Below are 25,838 nucleotides of genomic sequence, written 5' to 3'. Positions count from 1 at the left end.
ATGAACCCAGCATTTGATAAGCAACCTTCGCCAGGCACAAAACTGCAACCACAAGTGATTTTTTAAAAAAGATTCTATTCTTACTGCCTTGAAGTATGTCAAAAGGCTTTCATAACAGGGATATTTTCCCGTATAATTTCACCATGACATCTACAATACAAACCAACGCCGATGTATCATTCTGAAATAAAGCATCAGCAATTTCAAAACAAGTTCAGCGACCCCCCGATCGAATGCAACCTCAGGGCAAACCGTTGATGAACGTTTATTTCCTGCAATATGACTAATTCTCCCTCCCTCCCCCCCCCCCCAAACCAACTTCCAAAACAAAAACAACAACATGAGCGTGGTGTCAGCCCGAGAGATGCCAATGTGCAATTTACAGAAAATGCCCAGCACTTACAGAGGGAGAGATGGATCCATTGGCCAGGTAGGGATCCTGGAGCATCAGAAAGTGGGGATACCCCGAGTAGGCTGTCCCTTTGAACATACCTCCATCTTGACGCTGCTTTATAACTACACGAGAGAGAACACGGGGGAAAAGTTTAACTGCCCGGCTAACATTCACAAAACGCCGCCCGCAAACGAGGGCGAATAAAGGAGGATTTTCTAAATGGTGGGGCTACCCCGAGGGGAAAAAAAGAGAGCAGGAGCCAACGTACCGTCATTGATGTGTTCTTTGGATTTATCTTGGTAAATTCTTTGACTGTCCGAAGAACGTATGATCGCCTGTTAAAGAGATCATGTGAAAGAAGAATTTGCATGAGGGGGATTTGGCTAGGGCAAGTGCACGCGTATGTCTCAGTAGTCTGGAAATCCATGAAGTGCAGCAAGGAACAAACTCCTTCATTCACTCACCTCTGGATCGGATGCAGGATTCGCGTTCTGGTTAATCTCCGACTCGTTGACTAGCGATGACTTCACGTCTGCCAAGTCCCTCTCGGTGAGAGCGTTCTCGGAGATTTTCTCCTCTTCGTCTTTAAAAGAGATCATTTCATCGTTCGCCCCCAGATCATCCTCTCCGCCGCTGTTCAGCTGCGGCATTTTCCTCGGGATGTTTGCTCCTCTTTCCCCCCCTCCCCCCACCCCACCTCTCCTCCACTCCTTCACTTTCCACTGTACAAAGTTACTGCCCGGGACTTGCGCCGCTTGTCGCAGCCAGCCGGCCTGGGGAGTGCTGTGCAAAGTTGCAGGCAGTTGGAGCGGGAGGAAAAGAAAGCGAGGAAGAAATCTCAGTGAAAGTAAGACAGTAGGGAGAAAAGAAAGATCTGAAGCAGTTTGTGTTTAGGACCAAGGCGACGGCTCCTCAGCATCAAAGGGCACCGCCTTTTGATTGACAGATTCATTGACGGGAGGGGGAATTCAATTGTTTCATCAACCAAACACTTTAAAATCATCATCATTTTCCTAATAAGTCCCTACCCTTGCAACCAACCCCTCCCTTAAAGGAAAATCTTTACATGCAGCTGATTTTAAATCCAATATTTCATTAGCTTGGAGACAAGCAGTGAACCCACGCGTCCCCTTATAAATAACGTGTATACATTGCCTATGAAAGTGCTCCCTATATAGCTCAATAAACTGGAATTCCCTTTGAACAGTAGATAAATCTGGCTTTTTCTAGAATTGCATACATTCTTTTAAGGTGTTGGCTTTGAATTGTTAAGAGCCTGGTAGATTTTGGTATTTTTGCTATAAAAAGGACTATATACGCAATTAAAACAGATTGATTCAAGCTTGGGAAAGCCTTAGACAAGCAGATAGCCAGATACATTGTCAGCCATTCACAGATTGAAACATACAGTCACATAGAGGTAGCCATGCACAGCCTGGCCAGCCCAGTGCAGACACAGATTCACACTTAAATATAGACAAACATAGGCACAGATACAATTACTCACACACACAAAATACAGGAGGACATAAGTACACACTTGCATAATAGACATACACTCCAAAAAAACTTTCAGAGAGTAGGAGATTGGGAAGCTCTAAATTAAGTCAGAACGATAAGAATAACTGAATTAGGAAAATAAATTTAATGCATTAGAAGAGAAGTGCTTAACAAGAGAATATTGGACTGCAGCCCCAAGTCACTGGAAGAGTTGCTTCTATTGGAGAAAATGGGATGAACTGGAGGCCAGATGTTCTATCAGTGTATTTGAGCTGAGAAGCAGAATTGCTGGAAGTACAGCCAAGGTGCGACCTTGGAAAGATATAAACCCAGGGGTTTGGATTTTGAAATCAATGTACAAGGTAAAGAGCATACTAGAGTTGAGAATGAGGATTTAAATAGGCAGAGTGTTTTATGGTTGGCATGGATACTGTGGGCCAAAGTGCTTGATTCCTAGCAGTATGACTCAATGATTCTATGACTCTGTGATTCTAGCATATTACGGTAGAAATGCCTATGAAATTATGGAAAAGTCAGTGTAAGTTAGAGTTTGACAGGATGAAGACACCAATGGAGAAGAAAACAAATGGGCAAAGTTGTCCAATAGAAATGGAAATTGATGACACTTTCCTGGCATTCAGTTTCAATGATTTTACATTCATTTATAATATAAATGAGATTTTAATCATATATGTGTTATCAGGAGAGTGGGTCTTGGTGTTGTCCACATGCACAGGGCTTATGGGTAAAGTTTCTAAGGACGAGCTTCCATATGAGAAAAATCGATAACATGCCTGAAAAATTGGGATAAGCTCTAGGTAACTAAGTAGAAGTGCATTGAAAAATCATTGTAGATTAACTGACTGGAACTCTAAGAGATCACTACCTCAGGAGGACATTGGAAGAAAAGTGAAGCATTATTTGCTTATGTGGAAGACTGCTAACAATTAAAGATGACAAGGAGGGCTAATACACCTCAGATGTATAACAAACAACAATAATTTTCAATGATACATCTCCAGAAAGTATATATGTTTGCTTTACAGCGATGTAAATAAAGAATAATGACCGCTAGAAACCATTTGTGGATGTTTTTGAAGCAGAATCGGTGTTTGTACAGGACAGAAGCATACCGATATTTTAACACTGAGTTGTATTCACACCCACGTTCTCACAAAGTACTGGATCCAGGCACATGCAAATAATTAAAAATCACATATCACCCTGACTGGAAAAGAAATTTCCAACCTCTCATTCTCATCGGATGTAAATCCAGAAACTTCCTATTCAACACCATTTTGGGAGTACCATCACTAGAAGAACTGCAATGGTTCAAGGAGACAGCTCACATCATCTTCTCAAGGACAATTAGGGATACGCAAGTAGTAACTAACATTCACAAACTTACACGTAAACTGCAATGCACGTTCCAGTGGTAGTGGCAGAAAAAGTGGAACTCAATGAATTACTTCCAAATGTTGCTCCTGCGTAGTATTTTGATGTTTTGGGTGCGTTCTCAAGAATTTTGTGTTAAAAATACAGTTGTCTGATCAATTTTAAGCATTTTTTTCTGAATAATAGATGGATAGTCAATTCAAGCAAAAAGCAAATGTGGGAAGTACATATATGGCTCTCTAAATAGCCCCATTTCACAGGCACTTTCTCCCTCCTTGACAATGGTTTCATTCCTAGTCCTGACAACTGTTTCACCTCCAAGGAAAACTTTGTTCTGCAGATGGAAATTGTAAAAAGGCTGAACAGTAGTGATTTTTTTTCCTTAGTAGCTGTTTACTAGAGAACAGGCAACTTCATCATTATCCCTGTGAACCTCTGTGAAAAAGACCGCTGACTTGTGAATACTGTGTTCAATTGATCGTGCCTCCAGTAACTTACATATTTACAGGAAAACTCTCATGACAGAAATATAAAGAAAATACACATTAAGTACTTTCAATAATAATATGCATTTGAACATAAACATATTCATATATGGAGTTATTTTCACACATTGATGCAAACACATTCAAAGATTTGATCTTATATGCCTTGAGATGCAGATACATAAAAGTACATTATTCATGTACTTCAATGCAACTCTTAAGAGAAGTTTGGAAAAGTACATGGATGAGAGGGACATGGAGGGCTATAGTCAGATTGGCGTCGATGGGCGTAGGCAGGATAGCAGTTCAGCTATACTGTAGTATTCTTTGATTCAATGACTCATTCATGGACATTTGAACAAGCATGGCTATAATTATTGCCTAGTCCTAGTGAAATTGTGAGCCTCTTTCCTGAGCCTTTGCAGTTTTTGGAATGGAAGAAATCAGATGTGGTTGGGAAAGAAAGTCCTTACTTTGGCTTCAAAAAAGTGAGTGAGTGGTAATAACGGTCCAAATCACAATGCTGTGTGACTTGCAAGTGAGTGCAGTAAATCCAAACATAACATTGAACCTTAATCAGAATATTTAGGTAACTCATCCAATCAAGTTTTGCAGCAACCAATATGTTAATGGCAGTGGATGATAAACCCAAGGAATGTCATATGAAGATGGTGAAACTCTCTTTAAGTCAATATCTTGAATGTCACTTCCAGGTTAATAGCCGAGATGGAACGCTGTTCAACTTTTGCTGCATGTGAGCACAGACTGAGCACTGTCTAAGCTTTATTCTCAGTTCTGACCATAATGAAGGAGAGGAGGCTATTGAGGAGGCATCTAAAATGGTTAGACCTCAGATACTAGTTAAGAAATGCCACCAGTGATGCCCTGGAGGCTAAATGATTGAGCTGTAAAAACATGTTAGATATTACTCTGATCAGTGGAGAGTTTCTTCTTGATCCCCATATAGTTCAATTTTACGAGAGAGTTTTCTTATCCTCATATAAATACTGCCTCTATGTCAAGGACAGTCAGTCTCATCTTCTCTCTGGAATTCACCTGTTTGTATTAGGACCAACATTGCAAAGAGATCATGTCGAACATATATTGAACAGTTTAGGGTTGATGAAATGTTGGTTGATAAGAAGGTCACCACTTTGCGAATAATTAAGAGAAAGTTGATTGATTGATTGATAGATAGCCATATAGGATTTGTTCTACTTTTTGTAGTAGGATATGCATAGCGGATGCCTTGTAGCAGGATACCTTGCACTTAGTGTCAATAATACCAAGGAGGTTGATTGTGGACTTTAGGAAGAGAAAGTTGGGAGATCACACGGCAGTCCTCAGAGAACTTTGCAGTGGAAAGGGAGAGCAGCTTCAAGTTCCTGGGGTCAATATCTCAGAAGGTCTTTCTTGGGCCCAATGTATTGATGCAATTATGAAGAAGGCATGCCAGTATCTATATTTCATTAGGAGTTTGATAAGATGTCACCAAAGACACTGTAAATTTCTACAGATGTACCATGGAGAGCTTTCAAACTGGTTGTATCACGTCTGGTATAGAAGCGCCAATACATATGTAACCCCCGGGTCACCTCAGGCTCGCTCAGCTCGTTCTCGTCTAGGGGGAGCAGCCTTCGACCCCGCCAAACTGGGTAATCAGCTGGTGTGGATGCTGTGTTATGTCTCCACCTCGCCAAAGAACAAACAGGACACCATATGCGATTAAATAATTACAGTTTATAAAGATTACTACAACTAAGTAATTAATAATGATACAGTATATATGAAGGAAACAAAAATAAAGAAAAGGCACCAAACTTATCAAAGTCCAAACCACTTCGTGCACAACCGTTGGAGCTCAATTACTGAAGTCTTCTGGTCACCATTCGATCCCCTCCGAACTCCTCGACTCGCAGCTCAGGACCATCCGAAGTGGTCAACCAATCACATCTAGCTTCATCTCCTCTCCTTGGGGTACCTCCTGGCCTTGGACTCCTGCTTGGGGTCCATTCCTCACCCAGTTTACAGCATTGCGTCCTCTCTCTCTCACCCCCTCGCACCGATCTCCCCAAAAGCCCGCCAACAATAGCTTCCAGACTCAGAAGAAAGAACAACATTAATCCCAATTGGTTTACAAAGGAATACAATTCTCATTATCAGTAAATTTTAACCCAAACAAGCTTCCAGCACTCTCTTGCAACAAAGAAGCATTCCTACTTTTAACAAAACAAAGAAGCCATTTTGATTAACATACGCAGTAACAAAGAAAAAGAAGAAACACCCTTTACACATAGGATTGAAAAAACTGCATAGTGTTGTCGATGCAGCCATCTCCATTATGGTTATTAGACTCCCCACCACTGAGGACATCTTCAAAATGCAATGCCTGTAGAGGTGGTATATCGATCATTATGGACCTTCACTATCCAAGGTATGCCCTCTTCTCCTTGGTAAAAGGAGGACTGGAAATTTGCAAATGGCACTCCACTCTTTAAGAAGGGAAGGAGGCAAAAAGCAGGAAATTATAGGCCAGTTAGTCTGACTTCAATGGTTGGGAAGATGTTGGAGTTGATCATTAAGGATATCGATTTGAGGTACATGATAAAATAGGACAAAGCCAGCATTGTTGGAATTCTTTGAGGAACTAGCAGGGAGGATATACAAGGTAGAGTAAATGGATATTGTTTACTTTGGATTTTCAAAAGGCCTTTGTCAAGGTGCCTCACATGAGGCTGCTGATGAAAATAAGACCCTGTGGTATTACAGGAAAGATACTATCTTGGATAGAAAATTGGTTGGTTGGCAAGGGGCAAAGAGAGGGCCTTTTCTAGTTGGCTGCTGTTATCTAATGGTGTTCTGCAGGGGTCAGTGCTGGGTCTGCTTCTTTCCACAATATATGTCAAAGATTTCGATGACGGAATTGATGGCATTTTGGACAAGTTTGCAGATGATACAAAAATATGTGGAGGCGCTGATAGTGTTAAGGAAGTAGAGAGACTGCAGAAGGATTTAGACAGGTTAGGAGAATGGGCAAAGAAATGGCAGATGGAATATAGTGTAGAGAAGCGTATGATCATGTACTTTGATAGAAGGAATGAAGGTGTAGAGTACTTTCTAAATGTTGAAAAAAGTTCAGAAATCAGAGGAACAAAGGAACTTGGGAGTCTTGGATTCTCTAAGGTTAATTGAGAGCTGAATTGGTGGCAAGGAAGATAAATGCAATGTTACTTTTCATTTTGAGAGGATTATCATATAAAAGCAAGGATGTAATGATGAAGCACTTAAAGCATTGGTTAGATTGTACTTGGAGTACTGTGAGCAGATTTGTGTCCCTTATCTAAGAAAGGATGTACTGGTATTGGAGAGGGTGCAGAGGAGGGTTCACAAGAATGGTTCTGGGAATGAAAGGGTTAACACATGAAGAGCATTTGGTGCCTGTACTCAGTGGGATTTAGAAGAATGAGGGTGGATCTCATTGAAGCATATGCAATTTTGAAAGGCCTTGATAGAGCGGACATGAAGAAGATATTTCCTACAGTGGGGGATGTTTAGGACTAGAGTGTACAGCTTCAGAATAGAAGGACATCCCTTAGGATCAGAGGTGAGGAGGAATTTCTTTAGCCAGCAGGTGGTGAATTGGTGTTATGCATTGCCGCAGCGATTGTGAAGGCCATGCCAATGTGATAATATTTAAAGTGTAGGTTAATGGGTTCTTGATTAATAAAGGTGTCAAAGTAACAGGGAGAAGGCAGGAGAATGGAGTTGAGAGGGCTAATAAATCAGCCATGATTGAATGGCAGAGCAGACTTGATGGGCCAGATTCCTAACTCTTCTGTGCCTTGTGGTTGTCTCATTACTACCATCAGGGAAGTGGCTTAGGAGTCTGAAGATGCACACTCAACATTTTAGGAACCGTTTCTCTTTTGCAATCAGATTTCTGAATGGCCCATGCACCCATGAACATATCTTCATTATTTCCCTCTTTTTTAACCACTCAAAACAACAAATTTCACAACATAAAAAACCTGATTGTGATTCTGAAAGTTGTATTCCTTTCTGAATAGATGCCAGCTTTGTGCATATTATAGTGAAAAGCATCACTGGTGTGAGAGCGTTAAGAAGGTCTCTTGTCAAAATCTACAGCCCTAGTTGTACCCACTGCTTTCAGCCAGTGATGGGCATTATGCGGAGCACATCAAGCTAGCTGAGTTGTAGCTTCTGTGACAATGTGAGCCTTAGAAGGAACTGAGGTAAATAACTTAAATTAAATATTTCAGGCAAAGGTAGCTGGGGATGCTTCCTTGTCACTTGCATCGCAACCTATGCTCTTCCGTTGGAGAGGATTGGAATATTCAAGGAACCTTATATCTTCTTAGATATTTTGATTGCTCACTACCACCATGATGAAGTGGAACTACAGAGCTTCAGTCTGATTGACTTCCAGATTCATGAGCTGTTTGTGAGTTGCTTGAGCTGCTATTTTCTAGACAATTTTTGAGCATTGCCAAACACAGTAGCATAGCAGTTAGCACCCCACTATTATAGCTCAAGGCATTGGAGTTCAGAGATCAATCCCAATGTCTTCTGTCCATCCTCCCCATGGAATGAGTGGGTTTTCTCCAGGTACTCTGGTTTATCCCTCAGTCCAAAGGTGTACCCAGTAGGTTAATTGGTCATTGTAAATTTTCCTGTGACTAGGTGAGGGTTAAATCGGGGTTGTCAGTGGTCGCTGGCTGGTGCGTCTCGAAGGACCTGAGGGGCCCACTCTGTACTGCATCTCTGAATTTTAAAAAAAAGTAAGATTAACTGCACAGCATTGTGCCACTTCCTCCAGATGGTTTGCATTGCCAGGATGATATTGGCAGACTCTGAGACTTTGTCTGGGTTGTATTATTCTATCAGTATCACAATAAATGAGGTCTTCGCAGAGTTGATTGGGTGAGTTGTGGCTATTGAATGCAATGACTTAGTTGTAGCAATATGTATTATTGCTGCAGTGATTTGATATCATAGAGTGTGTGGCTTGGTAGGGCATTTCAAAGGGCAAAGAAGGTCAACCAGATTGGAATTAAGACCCAACTAAAATGGTAGGTTCAAAAGAATGTTAGTGATCTGGGTGAGATTACTTGGCAGACTGTGTTTACTGTTACCAGATTAATTAATTGAAACTCCTTGACCGCTATGGTGGAGTTTGAACTCATGTCTCTGTATCATTGGCCAAGTTCTCAAGACATCTAATCTGGTAATCATAATCACAATTTCACTGATTAACATGGTGCTAAAATGGTACTGGAGTGTAGTGACTCATTGCAAGCTGCTGTTTCCAGATCTTCTCATTTATTTATACAATCAAATTGTCCAAATTGATTCATATTTTTACACAGAAACATTCTTGAACACATGCTGCTATACCAATCTGGACATTCAAATGGAATCATGTTAGATACTTCAGTGTACACTGTTTATTACACACTGAAACAAAACATTAATATACAAAGACAGACACACAGAGCACCCCTTATAGGCAAAGATCAGCCACATTCAAATATAAATTCCACATGCAAATGCCGATGGATGCAAACAGGCATTTTTGCAAATACAGTGGATTGGGCCATCGGTTAATCAGTGTAGCTGCGTGTTTGTGACATCTCTAAAATAACAGAAATGAATTGAGAAAAAAACTGGGCTTGCCTTCATTGTTATGTTACTTAATTGGGACAGAAGGTTGTTGCTGAACAGTTTTGTCCACGTGCTTTTACATGGCTGTTCTTTGAGAGAACAATTTTTAAATAGCAACACAGCAGGCCAGGCAGCATCTATAGGGAGAAGCGCTGTCGACGTTTCAGGCCGAGACCCTTCGTCAGGACTAACTGAAAGGAAAGATAGTAAGAGATTTGAAAGTAGTGGGGGGGAGGGGGAAATGCAAAATGTGTGAAATACGAAAGGTGTGGCCTTTTATATATTGGTGAGACCCAACGCAGACTGGGAGACCGTTTCGCTGAACACCTACACTCGGTCTGCCAGAAAAAGCAGGATCTCCCAGTGGCCACACATTTTAATTCCACGTCCCATTCCCATTCTGATAAGTCTATCCATGGCCTCCTCTATTGTCAAAATGAATCCAAACTCAGGTTGGAGGAACAACACCTTATATACCGGCTGGGTAGCTTCCAACCTGATGGCATGAACATTGACTTCTCTAACTTCTGTTAATGCCCCTCCTCCCCTTCTTACCCCATCCCTGACATATTTAGTTGTTTGCCTGTTGTCCATCTCCCTCTGGGGCTCCCCCCCTCCTTTCTTTCTCCTGAGGCTTCCCGACCCATGATCGTTTCCCTTCTCCAGCTCTGTATCACTTTCGCCAATCACCTTTCCAACTTTTAGCTTCATCCCACCCCCTCCGGTCTTCTCCTATCATTTTGCATTTCCCCCTCCCCCCACAACTTTCAAATCTCTTACTATCTTTCCTTTCGGTTAGTCCTGATGAAGGATCTCGGCCCGAAACATCGACAGCGCTTCTCCCTATAGATGCTGCCTGGCCTGCTGTGTTCCACCAGCATTTTGTGTGTGTTGTTGTTTGAATTTCCAGCATCTGCAGATTTCCTCATGTTTGAGTTTTTAAATAGCGTCATTTGATTTGTTTGTGTTCAAAAAGCAGTGATTTTTACCACTGGTAAGAAATAAGCAGTAAGGCATTTCTGAATTGTTTTACTTACTGCAATTTCAAGCATTCAGGCTTGGAGATGTCAGAAATGGATGGGAGTGAAAATGAAACAATTTCACTACTTCAGCAAATTAGGATCTACAAAAAATTTGAAGGTATCAACAATCATCTTGAATGTTACAATGAAAATGAAGATTTGGAGGATGGAATTGTCAATAGCATTGCATGAAGGAAGTCCATTATCTGCACAAGGCATCTGCGCTGATTTTGATAATTTGGAGTCAATCAAAAGAAGACATCTGTATACACTGGATGAATTTCTCCAACAATAACTATTAAGAACTAATACATAGTTTTATAGTACTAGTAGCAGTTGTAGTATTTGTAGTGTTGTGATTTGTTCTGTATTTCATTTAAATACATAATTTGTTATTCAGTTAAATGATAAATTTTCTTTTTCATATCTTTTTAGCTATTTCCTTGAAACTTCAGCTAATTGGGGCAGCCGTTTAATTGGGCCAATTTGTACTGTGTCCCAATTAACCAGAGTCCACTGTGTATTCACATACACGTGCAGAGATGGATACATTCAAGGGCTTCCATGAAGCTTCTTGATTCTCTTTTAAGCTTCGATAGTTTACAAATGCGTTAGTTGATTCAAGTATAGTTAATGGCTTGATGGCTTGTTTTCTAAAAAAAAGTACATTTTTATTTGTACACTGTTGTTCATGATCACAGTTAGTATTGTGATATACAGTATGGACAATACTGTAATGCAGATAACCTGCAGCCAATTTGGATGGGTAGGACCACTGACAGAATGGTGACAGTGAGCAGATAATCTCCCTTGCTGAACCATTGGTCGAGATTTAAATATTGGCCTTAAAACAGACATAATTATCCATATTATTTGAACAATAAAATACTTCTGATTCCGGAAATCACAACGTTAGGATTTTTTAATGCACAGGAAAAGTTCTTTTCAATGGTGTGCATTAAACTCTGGAAATAGCAATAACCTTTAACTTAGTCAAACCCCCACTGCCAACAATTAACTTTTTGTTGTATTCATAGATTTAAAAATATGGCCCTTCTCGTCAATTTGCTTCCAGGCGGAAATTTTGTTTGTAAAAGCATGATTTTCTTTAAAAGAATATAGAAATATCGGAGTCTGAAAAGTTTATTTCGCCCCTTCTCCCTGACTTTAATAGTGCAGCTGGGATTGGATCCGCGGTAAGAGGTCAGCCTGTAGACACGTGCTCGGGACAAGCTATGTCGTAAAAAGCAGATGTATCCGTCAGCAAGGGGCAGAAAGTTAACGCTGGGAGCTTAGACTTTTCTGTATAACTTTAACTCCCCTGTAGATAATTCCTCTTTTTTTGTTCGCATAAACTAGAAACATAACCTGAGACTTCCAGCCCTCCCACATGGAACAGACAGAGAAAAAAATCCCTCACTGGCAAATGTGAAGGAACCTGTTGCCGCATAGCCAGGAAACAAAGGGTCTCATTAATGTAAAGGCTGAGACTGCTTTCATGTGGCCGCCGCTTCACGCCTTTCCTACAGCAGCTTCCCACTCCCCTTTATAAACATGGGGAGGGGGGTGCTGCACGAATCTAATTGCAGGGCTTCATCAGAATAAAGGAGCTGATTGTGCTGCATTTAGCATGGAATGTATAGGACTGCGGGGGAGATGGAGATTGCGTGTGGCGTGAGAAAACGATCGCGTTGTTGTCATGTTTTCAACCACAAGGATGGGATTGGAAAGCTACAGACGGCGGTTCTCTTTGATCTGGCGGCGCCCCGGCCTTTGTGTGACCAAATTTGGAAATGCCACGTTCCCACGTGACCGGAAAAGTCGGGGTGACCCCCCCCACCTCCCCGCAGCAGAAAGTTCATTTCCTTGTATGTTTGTGTAGCTGTGCCTGTTTGCGATGTGAGATTGTATTGCTCACGTCGCAGTATGACTGGATCCTTTAAAAAAAAGCATTACCAGACTCAATGATAAGAAATTGATAGTCCCCGTGGGCAGGATTTACATGCAGACTCACTAATGATGCAACAAAACTAGCTGTTTTGTGGACGTATCGCTCCTGTAAATATAATTACTGTACTGCAGCATTTTGCCGCAAATCCTGCGACCGCGCACTGAATCAGCTCCAGGGCGATGTTCTGATTGGCATGTGTACCTGAAAGGAGCGACAGCGATTTCATCGCTTAAAATTGTGCTCGTTTTAAAGAATGTAACACACGCTTTGCATCCACGTTAGTTTAACGGCAGCTGTAACTAGTTTCAAAATTAAATATATGTCAGGATTATTTCAATGCCTGTGGTAAACCTTTTCAAATACAGGGGTTGTTGCTGACATTAAAATAGCACTGATGGGAAAATGTAAGCTACTGATTCCCTTGATGTCCCAATAACTGCGAATGGTTAATTCCACATCCGATCTGGGTTATCTGATCCCAGATGGGTTGGCTTCAGTTTCCCATTTTTGGAAAGAGGACACCGGGCAGATCTTCCTGATGATTAGCGGATGACCTCAGCAGGAAGCCTGTTCATGTGGATGTCAAGGGAGGACGGCATCAAAATACAAAATACAGGAAGCTCTAAGCAGCTCAGGTAGCATCAGTGAGAAGAGAAATTGAGTCCATTTTGGGTTGAAGAACTATCAACGCAGAGGGTAGGAGCCAGGTTTTTCTCGTCTCTCTGCAATGAAAAAGCACCATGGCACAGACAGAGCTCCACGTAAAGGACCAGGGCCACATGGTGAAGTACCAGGAGCAACCAGTATTCATTGAATTCAACAAGATCAGAACCTTCAGCATTGAACGATGAGGAGAGACCTTGGCGGAATGGACAACACAAGACAAAGAAGCGAGGAGAGTTCTTGTTCTAGTACAGGCCCTGGCTGACTTTTTCTGTATCTCAGGAGCACCTTCCTCCATTAACTCCATTAAATATTCTTCTGATCTGTGCCTCTGTAGCCTTATTTGGAAGAAGATTATGGATCGTCACTAACTCCTCGATGAAGAATTTTGCTTTCACATCTCCATCCAATGTGGCTGTTCGTTGTTTTGGTACTGTGATCTCTGGCTCCAGCTGTCCCATAATTGTCAAACCTCATAAGAGTTCTATGTTTCAAAGACACAAACTCCCATTCCTCTAAACCACTTATAAAGTTCCCCTTCGATTAGTGTCACTTTATAGGATCATCCAAATAAGAGAAAATCTGCAGATGCTGGAAATCCAAAGCAACACACACAAAATGCTGGAGGGACTTGGCAGGAGGGGCAACACCTATGGAAAAGAGTAACTAGCGACGCTTCATCAGGACTATCCAAGTGTCATGATTCAACCTGGTGAATCTTTGCTGCACCCTCTCTGTCATTCCTTCTGTCATCAGAATATTCTTCCTTTGGAAGGAATACTAGAACCCTGTCCAATACCTCAAGTTTAGTTTCACCAGTCCCAAACTATACAAAAGAGATATGCAGAGAATAGAAATAAAAATAGCACGCTCAAGAATCTTGCAAAAGACTGAATGGGAAAGTCAGGTTGCTGTTTATTAATTACAGCTCAGCACTTAACACAACATTCATGCAGTTCTGATTGAAATGCTCCAGAATCTGGACTTCTACACCTCCCTCTGCAACTGGATACTCAACTTCCTAACCAGAAGACCACAATCTGTGCTCAGTGGAAATATGCTCTCCACCTCACTGACAGTCAACACCGGCACACCTCAACGATATGTGCTTAGCCCACTGCTCTACACTCTCTACCTCCATGATTAGGTGGCTATGCAGAGCTCAAATTGCCATCAATAAATTTGCTAATGATCCAACTACTTTTGGCAGAATTTTGGATGGTAACGAGAGGGCAGAAAGGAGCAAGATATATCGGCTACTTGAGTGGTGTCACAGCAACAACCTTGCACTCAATGTCAGTATGACCAAAGAACTGATTGTGGGCTTCAGAAAGGGTAAGAGAAGGGAACACACACCAGTCCTTATTGAAGGATCAGAAGAGGAAAGAGTGAACAATTTCAAGTTCCTGGATGTCAATATCTCTGAAGATCTAACCCGGACCCAACATATTGATGCAGCTTTGAAGAAGGCATGATAGTGGCTATACTTCTTTAGGAGTTTAAGGAGATTTGGTTTGTCACTAAAAATACTCACATATTTCGATAGATGTACCACAGAAAGCATTTTAACTGGCTGCATCACTATCTGGTATGGTGTAAGGGGATACTACACAGGACTGGAGTAAACTGTAGAGAGTTGTAAACTTAGCTCAATCATGGGCACTAGCTTCTGTATATAGGACATCTTCTTGGAGTGATGCCTCAAAAAGACGGTGTCCATCATTAAGGACACCTATCACCCAGGTCATGCCTCATTCTCATTGCTAACATCAGGTAGGAGGTACAGAAAACTGAAGGCACACACTCAATGATTCAGGAACAGCTTCTTCCCCTCTGCCATCCAATATCTGAATAGACATTGAACCCATGAACACTACCTCACTATTTTATTATTTCTATTTTTGCACTACTTATTTTAACTATTTTATATATATATATATACTTCACTCCAATTAATTTTTTCTATTGGTATGTATTGAATTGTACTGCTTCCACAAAGACAATACAAAATTCTGATTTCTTATGTAGGTCAAGTTGGCAAATTTTGTGGGGAAGCTTGATTGGCAATAAAGTTAATATGAAAAATCCATCTTGCTAATTGGATAGTACTTCCTGCTCGAACACAATTGTGTGTACATGTTGAGAAAGGGAATTTGCAGGGCTGGCTGTGAAGCACAAAGTAGATAGCTGCATTGCACAGGTTGATAGATCAATCATAGGCACTTTGTGCCTGAAATTCCAATATGTTACATGTCTGCCTGTTAACAGTGTGGAGGCAAAAAATAGCATCCCATACTTCCATCTGGTCTTCTGCGAAGTACTGCCTGGCAGATTGTGACATTAAATACAGAAGCCAAATTTCACCACATTGTTTACTTCAACTGTGCATGTGTGTGACTTTATGGATGTCTTCAAATTTACCATTTCTTCTTGTTCTTTAATCACCTCCATATCTGAATGCACCTTCAAATCCAAATTACTGTAAATGCAAAATGAAAGTTCATTCTCCATTATTTTTCCAATCCCTGGCAATGTCTGCCTTTTACCAATCAATAGCTGTGAAGTGTTTCTGGTGCCCTTAACTTCTCAACGTGAAGTACAAATAATATATGAATTTAGCACTTTTACCACATGTCACGTCATGTCATTTTAATAAAGTTTTATTCTGATTCTCTGTTTTCTCAATACGTTATAGTCTTGTATCAGTACGTCAAGCTAGTAAACTTTATTTAAATATGATTACCTGAGAAAAACATTTGACAGATGATCGAGCTGAGATTTTAAAATGCATTCGCAGGACAGTACATTACAAGATAGTCAACATTCTAAAAATATAACAAAAATGTAAAGATGGAATATGCTGACAAGGGAAGAATGCAGAATTCACAACAGAATTAGACAAGGAAACATAGCATTGGGTAATGAGCTTAGGGCAATTGATCAGGAAAAAGGGATTTCAGTACGGGATGCTACAATCTTACCTAAGGAGCAGATTTTAGAGTATATGGGGTATAGATGGGATAAATGCAAGCAGGCTTTTTCCACTGAGATTGGGAGAGAATAGAACTTGAGGTCATAGGTTACGGGTGAAAGTGATGGGGAACCAGAGAGGAATTTCATCAGTCACAGGGTGGAACGAGCTACCATTGGAAGTGCTGGATTCTAAGTTCAAAGTACATTTATTATTGAAGTACATAAACGTCACCATATACAACCCTGAGATTCTTTTTTTTGCAGGCATTCACAGTAAATACAAGAACGACAATAGTATCAATGAAAGACTTCACACAACAGGGTGGACAGCAACCAAAGTGAAAGCAACGAACTGTGAAAATACAAAGAAAGAAAGAAAAAAAAATAATAATAATAATAATAATAATAATAGGGTTAGGCAGAATACCAGTTTATCTCAAACTACGTGAGCTGGAGAGGCTCTTTCTGTGCTGAAGTGAGGTATGACTCGGTAAAAGGAGTTTACGATATTCTTGTGGATAAATATTTTATAGAATTTTTAAAAGGGTGGATAAATATTTTATAGATTTTTAAAAAGGGAACGATTCCCTTGCAGAATTTATGTTTGGAAGGTATTCAAATTTTGAGTTTCATTGCACTGGAGGCTGTAACTCCTGGTTTGAAGAAGTTTACTCAGGTTTACAACCATCTTTCACCACATCCATGACAACAGCTCCTTCAATTCAGTGATTTACTCTGGTTCAAATCCCCATGACCCACACGTAACATCAGCACCTGTTCTACACTAAAAGATTTATTAACTCTGGATTGTAACATCATGGATAATACAACAGGCCTGGAAACTTTGATAATAGTGAGTGTTCATGATTGTTTGTGATGCAACAAACAGGCAGAAAAGCAGGGGTTTGACCGCAAACTGAATTCCTTTCCTTCCATGGATGCCATTGACTCACCATGTTCCTCCAGCATCTTGCTTGCTGCTAAGAGAAGAAACTAATTTTTCAAAGATCATGTTGAAGCAACTGATTGGATGTCTAGAAAAATTGGCACTGGCCTCACGATGCTCCTGAACAAGAGACTTGGAATAGTTAGCTCCTTAAGGATCCAAGCTGTTGATTCGCTGGCAATTTGTAATCCAATTGCACACATTTGTAGTGTGGGCCACGTGGACTGGTGTTAGACCATGTGATGCTCACGTGGAAGTAGAGTATGAGGTCAATCACTGTGTAACTCTAATTTGATGCTAGCGTTGCCAACAGGAACCTCAGTGATGAAGTTCAGCTTGCATGGAGAACTTAGCAGCAGAAAGAGCCCCTCCTGTACTATTTAAAGGCACCTTCAATGAATTACAAATTGGTTTGTGGTTGATATATAGGAGGACTGGTTGAAACGAGTTGTGAGTTAGTCTTTTTGTTTACTGAGAAATAGTTCTAGTTGCAGTTGCATGGGTATGAGCATGTGTTAACTTTCAGCTTGATAGAATCTGAGTGGTTATAGGATTGGGTGGTCTGCAACATGAGAGGAGCATGAGGACATGCAGAACATGGAAAATGCTTGGATGGAGGAGTGAGAAGTCAGAAAGAGCTCTGGGTTCGGGTGCCTTATCCAGTAACGGAATACTTCCCTTCTATGTATCCCGGTGAGGATAGCATTTGGCAAGGAAGGTGCTGGTACTATTATCTGTGCCAGAGCTCTGTTGCTGGTAGGTGCTAAGATTACTGCTAGCAATGGATATGGTTCAGGCTCTCCCCGCAGTTTTGTAGGGAACATTGGCAAGCATTCACAGATTGCAACATACCATGCATTATGGTGATCGCAAGAGAGTGAAGCTCATCTTCTTAGAGTCACACAGAACGAAGACTAGAAGACAGGAATGGATCTGCCAGAATTGCAGACTTTCCAACAGAACAGCTACTACTGACATCAACCACATTGCAAAGAAGCATCTGTATTTGAATGTTGGAATGTTACAAAATGTGGTCGTGCTTCATGATGGTCATTATCGAATATCAACGTCACTGTCACTGCAATTATTCACTCACAATACATTGTTCTCATCATCTTCATCTACATCCTTGTTAGATGGAAGGGGTGTTATTTGGAGACAAGTGCTATCCAACTTCAGCCCTGGTCTTGAAAGTCATACACCAATCTCTTACCTTAGGGAAAGGATCACTGGCATACCAAACAATCTTTTTGTGGCACAGGTTGCTTTGTATGCAGCAGAATGGATCCACAAATTCACAGTAATCAATTCTATGCTCTCTCGTCTGGCAAAAATATGTCTTTGGGCGATGCCACTTACTGGAGGATCAGGAGGAGGATGAAGAAGAGAAGAAAGAAAGAACTGTAATGGTATTGGGTTGGCTGACCGTTAAGTTCTAAACTCGAACAAAAACCTTTAAGTCATATTGACGGTGACAGAGGAGAGGTTGACACCCTGACACAGTGGTGCCAAGAGAACAAACACTCCCTCAAAGTCCAAAAAAACAAAAGAGCTGATCGAGGATTATAGGAGGAACAGAGACAGGCTTGGCCCAATCAAAATCAATGGGTCTGCAGTTGAAAAGGTGAGAAGTTTCAAGTTCCTCAATATACACATCACCAAAGATCTCGCCTGGACTGTACACACTGGCTGTGTGGCAAAATAAAAGCACAACAGTATCTCTTCCAACTCAGGCCACTGAAGAATTTCAGCATGGGCTCCCAAATCCTCAAGACCTTTTACGAGGGCACCATTGAGAGCATGCTGACTGGCTGTATCACCGCCTGGTACGGGAACTGCACCAACCTTGATCGCTGGGCACTGCAGAGAGTGCTGCAGATAGCTCGGCGCATCTGAGGATGTGAACTTCCCCCCCACTGAGGAGATTTATAGCAGCAGGTACAGAAAGAAGGCCTGGAAGATCATTGGGGACACCAGTCACCCCAACCATAAACTGTTTCAGCTGCTTTCATCTGGCAAACGGTAGCGCAGCATTAAAGCCAGGACCAACAGGCTATGGGACAGCTTCTTTCTACAAACCATTAGACTTATAAATTCACATACCTGTACATTGTGATGGAATCATAATGCAAAGATTATTACTGCCTCACTTGCATGATTGATGTAAGATTTAAATAGATTCAATTCATATCAAATATAAGTAGCCACAAGTACCGTCACTAAAGGGATGTTACACTGCAACTACGTAATCTTCAAGGACTAGTTCACTTCCCTGTTTATTCTCCAGGGCAAGTTTAGTTGCCAATATTCACTACTTGAGTGGTGGGTCTCCCCTCCCTGCCAAGAAGATACTTCCAGCTAACTAAGTAGTTTACAACACTGTTCATTTTATTTCAGTGATACATGTTTAAGTCCAAACAACATTCTTAAAACACATTTTAAATCTTAAACTTTTCCAAATCGCAAACCATTTCTAAAACAGAAAGGATTTCCGAAACACACGGGTACAATTCCTAGAAGCTAAAAAGAGATCCGAACGGTGCAGCTGAATGAATCATTCATTACAGAAATGGAAGCCAGAGGAATGGATTCTAGTTCATCCCCGTGTTTCTTTCATGCCTCTGGATGTTCCTTACCACTTGCTTGTTTATAAATCACACATATTGTTTGATCTTACATGTGGCAGTTGCTATGTTTAGAAAGCTGAGCTTGGCAAAGGCTTGAGGCCCCCTAGCCCAGGAAACAATATCCAACACATCCATCCATGCTTTGCCCCTCGCAAAGCTCAAGTGCAAGGCTTACTCTGTTGCCAGTGGAAGGCTGCTGCTACGCAATGGAGAAGGCATCAGGTGGCTTTGAAGGGTAATCTTAAGCAGGTTTGGGTCGAGGGGTATTGGTTGCGCACTCTGCCATCTTGCTTTCATGAATAGCAGTTTGGACTAATGAACTGACAGGCAACAACAAGGATATTGTGGACTGGTAGTTGGGAATGTGACTACAGTATCTTGAAAGAAGATAACAGATTTGTCTTCCTTGAAGTCATTTTTTCCTCTCAGGCAGCAATACCTGATCAATTTGAATGTGCTGGAGGATAGATTGCTACTGTTGTCACATCATCCAAACCTCTTTGCACCCTCATATTTAAAACCAAGGTCGTATCTTTCAATTCTCCACATGGTTGGCAAGGTGACCTTGCTTTGGCATGTCTAAGTGATGGACCTCTTTGATAGTATAGCAATAAGGTATTGGTGATTGGGCACTGAATAATGCCTCTCAGCACATGTCGAAGTAACCAGTCATCATGCTAAAGCATTGAATTTAAGATTTTGTGCAAGTCTATCTAGGCTTCACCCAGGTTCTGGACAATTTCATTTTGCGTCCATCAGCCCTAATCTGCTGCTCCAACAGATTCTAAATCAAAGAGCTGGACTTCTCAAGCAAGGTGAGTTTAACTGTCAACTGGTATCAAAGCAGCTTTTCATCTAGTATGGCATAAAAAAAAGACTTGCAAAATCAAGAGGTAAGCTCACATTGGCTGGAGTTATGCATCAAAGATGGCTATGATTGTTAGAAGTTAATAATTTCAGCTTTAGAAGTCAATAATTGCACTATTAGGGTTCCTTCGGACTCTGTCCTAACCTCAACAATCACGAGTTGCTTCATCAATGACCTTCTTTAAATTCTAAGTTCAGAATCAGAATTAGAATTGGATTTAATGTCACCGACTCATAATGTGAAGTTTCTTTTCTGGCAGCAGTACAATGCAAAGACATAAACATATATAGGTTAAAGAAATAAATAAATAATGCGAAAAAAGGACTAATGAGGTAGCGTTCATGGGTTCGTTGTCCGTTCAGAGATCTGATGATGGATGTGAAGAAGCTGTTCCTAAATCATTGAGTATGGGATTTCAGGCTCCTGTATCTCCTCCCTGATGGTAGTAACGAGAAGAAGGCATGTCCTGGGTGATGAGTGTCCTTAATGGTGGGGAAGGTTGTGCCTATGATGGATCTGGCTGAGCAAACAACCACCTGCTCCTTTTGAGATCCTGTGCATTGGAGGCTCCATGCTGTATGCAACCAGTCTGAATGTTCTCCACTATATATCTGTGGAAACTTGTAAACGTCTTTGGAGGCATACCAAATCTTTTCAAACTGCTAATGAACTTGAGGAATCAGAATTGTTGGTAAAAATACTGCAGAGTATCTGAACTGAACGTGGTGAAAGTGCTGACTGTTGGAACTTATTGTTAAATCCCGAAAGCTGCTGTGTTGCCACTTGGAGCATAAGGCACTGCTTCTTCATCATTGGAACAGCAGGAGGTGAATTAGACTCACGCCTAGAATGTAGCTTACTAGACAAAGGCCTGAATGGAAAGGTTGTCTTTTGAGAAAATGGTTGAGCAGCTTAGGCTTCTTTCTTCTGAAGTTTAGAAGAGCGAGAGGTGGAGTTATGGTTGCAGTCAAATCATCCACAATTTTGATGAATGGCAGAATAGAATCAAAGGGCTGAATTTGTATGTTTGTAACATTCCTATCCTACCGTGGTAGCTAATCACCATGTTTATCAGGAGAGAAACTAACCTGCAGGCCTGATATTCACCAGAATTATTAACACCAATATCCTAGGACTCAGCACTGACCAGAAACTTAAATGGATCTGCTGTGAAAATACAGAGCATGTCAGAGAAAACATAGTTTGTGATGTGTGACATGAAATGCTCCTTCTAGAAAGGACATTAGGAATGATCTTGAATGAACCCCACTCATTGCATGAGCTCATAAGCTAGAACAGCAACATGGCATGTGAAGAGCTTTAATTTTTAAATTATTTTGTGCATAGCATGTGAGCACCAGTATCACTGGCCATGGAACTATTAAGTTCTCAATAAAAGTCATCTGATTCTTACATGAAGAAAATCATTCCAGAGCTTAAGCCACTCACTTAATTATGCTCTCAATTCAAAAGCAAACAGGGAGGAACCATAATAGCTGGACTGACCTGAGACCCCAAAAGCATGCAAACAAAGATTATTATAACCATTCCAAGCAACCCACCTGAATGGCACCCTATCTACAATTGTAAATATTCACTCCCTCCATCAATGCAACCACAGTGAGTATCATCTGCAAGTCCATAAGTTTCATATAAATCCACAGTGAGGACAAGTGATTACTCAGTGATAGGAAATTCCAGACATGGAGCAGGATGCGCAATATTTTATCTGTGGCTTGAAATGAATCAATAGATGTCATTTAATTGCTCCTAAACTGGACTTGGAGAATTACTCAATTTAAGTTCTCAAATGATGAAAATTTGTGGCCTCTGCCTTTTAGTATCAATGCCCCAGCATCTGCTATCAGCAGTGAGTTACCTGCTCAAGGCACTGTCATGTGTAGTAAGAACAGAGTTACTCTTTTTTTTACAGTGCCCAGCGAGTTCCCAAGACAACATTGTAGAGTCTTGAAAAACAGAATGCAATCACATGCCTGGGCCAGAACAAGTTCTAAACACAAAACCTGGACAACCAGCCAGCTGAAAAATGTGAATGTCTGTGACATTCAGAAAAGTTCATAAACAATTATTTAAACAATGAAACAAATAAAGGTATAAAATCATTAAAATTTAAAACAACAATTAATTTTAAATCATGTAAATTACCCAACTTCTGAATATTAATGTGTCCCTCAAAATAGTTCCTCTACCTAGAAATGATAACATTCACTGGAATTCATTACCTTTTGGATTATAACAATGTACTTATCATCTAGTATTCAATTTTATTGCTATCTACATTAAATATTATAAATCTGTATGTTGATCCTAAAGTCATCATCTTAATTCTCTCGAAATTCTTTTGTATTTTAAACACTTGGGCAATTTTTGAACTGGGATGGCCTGCAGATGATGAACACTGAGCAGAACTGAAATATTACTGTTTTATATTCTGTATTTTCACTCATATTTTGCTGTTTGCATGATTTGTTGATTTTGTTTTGCATGGCAGGGTTGGGGTGGGAGGGTTTGATTTATCTGAACAGGTTCCAGGAGGATGAGTCTCAGAGTTGTATTCTGCATATATACTGTGATAATAAATGTACTTTGAATCCTTTGAATGTTTGAACTTTTAACATATTGTCCACTAACTTTCTCTGTTTTATGGAAAACAAGTTCTGTTTTTCTTATCTCTCCTCATTACAAAACTCTGAGATAATCATTCCAGAATATATCTTCAACAGTCCTCCTAAGTCCTTGCTCTTTACCCTAAAGAACTAGATATTCTTCCTGGAGAGTTTTATGATCAAAGCTTCTTTTTACTGAGAATCAGTGAATCATTTAGCTTTTGGAAAGCTCAGTGCACAGTGCATAGGAATGCAAGAGGATTGCAGACTCCATTCCAGCTCCATCTTGGGAACAACTCTCCCCCCAATTGAGGACAGCTTTAAGAAGCGGTGCCTCAAGGAGTTGGCATCCATCATCAAGATCCATCTGGGGCTACTATCTCTTCTTATTACTACCATCAAGAGGAATCATAGAATCAAAGAAATCTACAGCACATTCCAGGCCCTTCAGCCCACAATGTTGTGCCAACCATGTAACCTACTCTAGAAACTGCCTAAAATTACTCCATAGGCCTCTATTTTTCTAAGCTCCATGTACCTATCTAAGAGTCTCTTAAAATACCTTATTGTATCTGTCTCTATCACTATCGCTGGCAGTGCATTCCATGCACTTATCACCCTCTATGTAAAAAAACTTACCTCTGACATCCCCCTTGTAGCAATTTCTGAGCACCTTAAAACTTTCCTCCCTCGTGTGTGGTACAGGTGTCAGGCCCGCACAGCCAGGCTCCACCCAGCTAACAGGAGTCACCTGCCACTTGTTTACAACTCATCACCTGCAGCCTACTTGAATCCAGCTCTCTTCCATCGTCCATGTCGCCCATCAATTAATCCAGCCAGGCTCAGTCAGTTGCTCCTAGCCTTCAGTTACCTTACTGCCTTGTTGCATTAGGTATCCATTCTCTTTTATTTTGTGGCCCCTCATGTCTTGTGATCACTCATTGCTAAATTATTTCCACTGTTCTGCGTCTGGGCCAAACCTCCTCCACGTCTCCTGACAGCGTGGGTGACCCAGCAGAGTTTGCTCACCTATAGCACCGACACGATCCTGAAGCGGCAGGAAGCCATTTACCATCAGCTCGTCACTTGAAATTAACTCTCCACCTTCACACACCAGATGTTGGAGGAACCCAGCAGGCCAGGCAGCATCTATAGAAAAAAGAGTACAGTCGATGTTTCAGGCCGAAACCCTTCAGCAGGACTGGAGAATAAAAGACAAGGAGTAGAGTTAAAAGCTGGTGGAGGGGATGAAAAAGCACAAGGTGAAAGGTGAAACCTGGAGGAGCGCTGAAGTAAAGAGCTGAGAAGCTGTCTGGTGAAAGAGATACAGGGCTGGAGAAGGGGGAGTTTGATAGGAGAGGACAGAAGGCCGTGGAAGAAAGAAAAGGGGGATGAGTACCAGAGGGAGGTGATGGACAGGTGAGGAGATGAGGTGAGAGAGGTAAAAGGGAATGAAGAATATTGAAAGGGGAGGCATAACCAGAAGTTTGAGAAATCGACATTCATGCCATCAGGTTGGAGGCTGTCCAGACGGATTAAAATGTTATTCCTCTACTCTTGCAAAGAGGCCACACTCAGGTTGGAGGAGCAACACCTGGGGTTAACCCTGACTGTCCACTCATAACCCTCACTTTGCTTGGTCACTTAGTTCATTGCTGAGTTAGGGACCAGCTGTCCACCTGCCTGCAACCTCAGCTGATTTCACCCTGCAAGTCTGAGGAGATGGAGGAAACCCTGAGTCTCACCAAACTCCCACATGAATACCACAACTTAGGCATTGCCAGCACACTTCTTCCTCACAAACCACATGACTGCACGATTAACCTCCTCCTGGTCACCACCCCTCCCCAAGATCATCTGTTGTCCCTTCCCGTCCTGAGACTGAAACCATGTATAACTCTATTGCCGAAGCACTTCAGCATGGCTTCATTTGACCATCCCAGTCAATAGACAATAGACAATAGACAATAGGTGCAGAAGTAGACCATTCGGCCCCTCGAGTCTGCACTGCCATTCTGAGATCATGGCTGATCATTCACTATCAATACCCAGTCCCTGCCTTGTCCCCATATCCCTTGATTCCCCTATCCATCAGATATCTATCTAGCTCCTTCTTGAAAGCATCCAGACAATTGGCCTCCACCGTCTTCTGAGGCAGTGCATTCCACACCTCCACAACTCTCTGGGAGAAGAAGCTCTTCCTCAACTCTGTTTTAAATAACTGACCTCTTATTCTCAATCCATGCCCTCTGGTACTGGACTCTCCCAACATCTGGAACATATTTCCTGCCTCAATCCTATCAAATCCTTTAATTATCTTAAACGTTTCAATCAGATCCCCTCTCAATCTCCTCAATTCCAATGTGTACAAGCCCAATCTCTCCAATCTCTCTGCGTAAGACAGCCCTGCCATCCCAGGAATCAACCTAGTGAATCTATGCTGCACTTCCTCATTTGCCAGAATGTCCTTCCTTAAACCTGGAGACCAAAACTGTACACAATATTCCAGGTGTGGTCTCACCAGGGCCCTGTACAAATGCAAAAGGACATCCTTGCTCTTGTACTCAATTCCCCTTGTAATAAAGGCCAACATTCCATTTGCCCTCTTCACTGCCTGTTGCACTTGCTCATTCACCTTCATTGACTGATGAACTAGGATTCCTAGGTCTCTTTGCATTTCTCCCTTACCTAACTCTACACCGTTC

General features: G+C 41.3%; 1 protein-coding gene across 6 annotated transcripts in view; it reads right to left on the bottom strand.

The window, feature by feature from the left end:
- tcf7 (transcription factor 7) overlaps window positions 1-2,868 on the bottom strand; it is a 231,758-nt gene extending 228,890 nt beyond the window's left edge. For 5 of the 6 annotated variants that reach the window (XM_059990624.1, XM_059990625.1, XM_059990628.1 and 2 more), the window contains exons 1-3: window positions 859-2,868; window positions 663-729; window positions 404-516 (exon numbers count right to left, since the gene is read on the bottom strand). In XM_059990624.1, coding sequence (XP_059846607.1) covers window positions 404-516; window positions 663-729; window positions 859-1,044 — 366 coding nt within the window. In that variant the 5' untranslated portion in view covers window positions 1,045-2,868. Of the gene's footprint in view, window positions 1-403; window positions 517-662 lie in introns of all 6 variants that reach the window. The other variant, XM_059990627.1, reaches the window with a different exon arrangement.
- Window positions 2,869-25,838: the final 22,970 nt, after the last annotated feature.

Source organism: Hypanus sabinus, chromosome 15 (assembly GCF_030144855.1).
Source record: "Hypanus sabinus isolate sHypSab1 chromosome 15, sHypSab1.hap1, whole genome shotgun sequence".
Lineage (NCBI taxonomy): Eukaryota > Metazoa > Chordata > Chondrichthyes > Myliobatiformes > Dasyatidae > Hypanus > Hypanus sabinus.
Note: the sequence above shows the minus strand (reverse complement) of the source record. Positions and strands in the feature narration are given on the sequence as shown.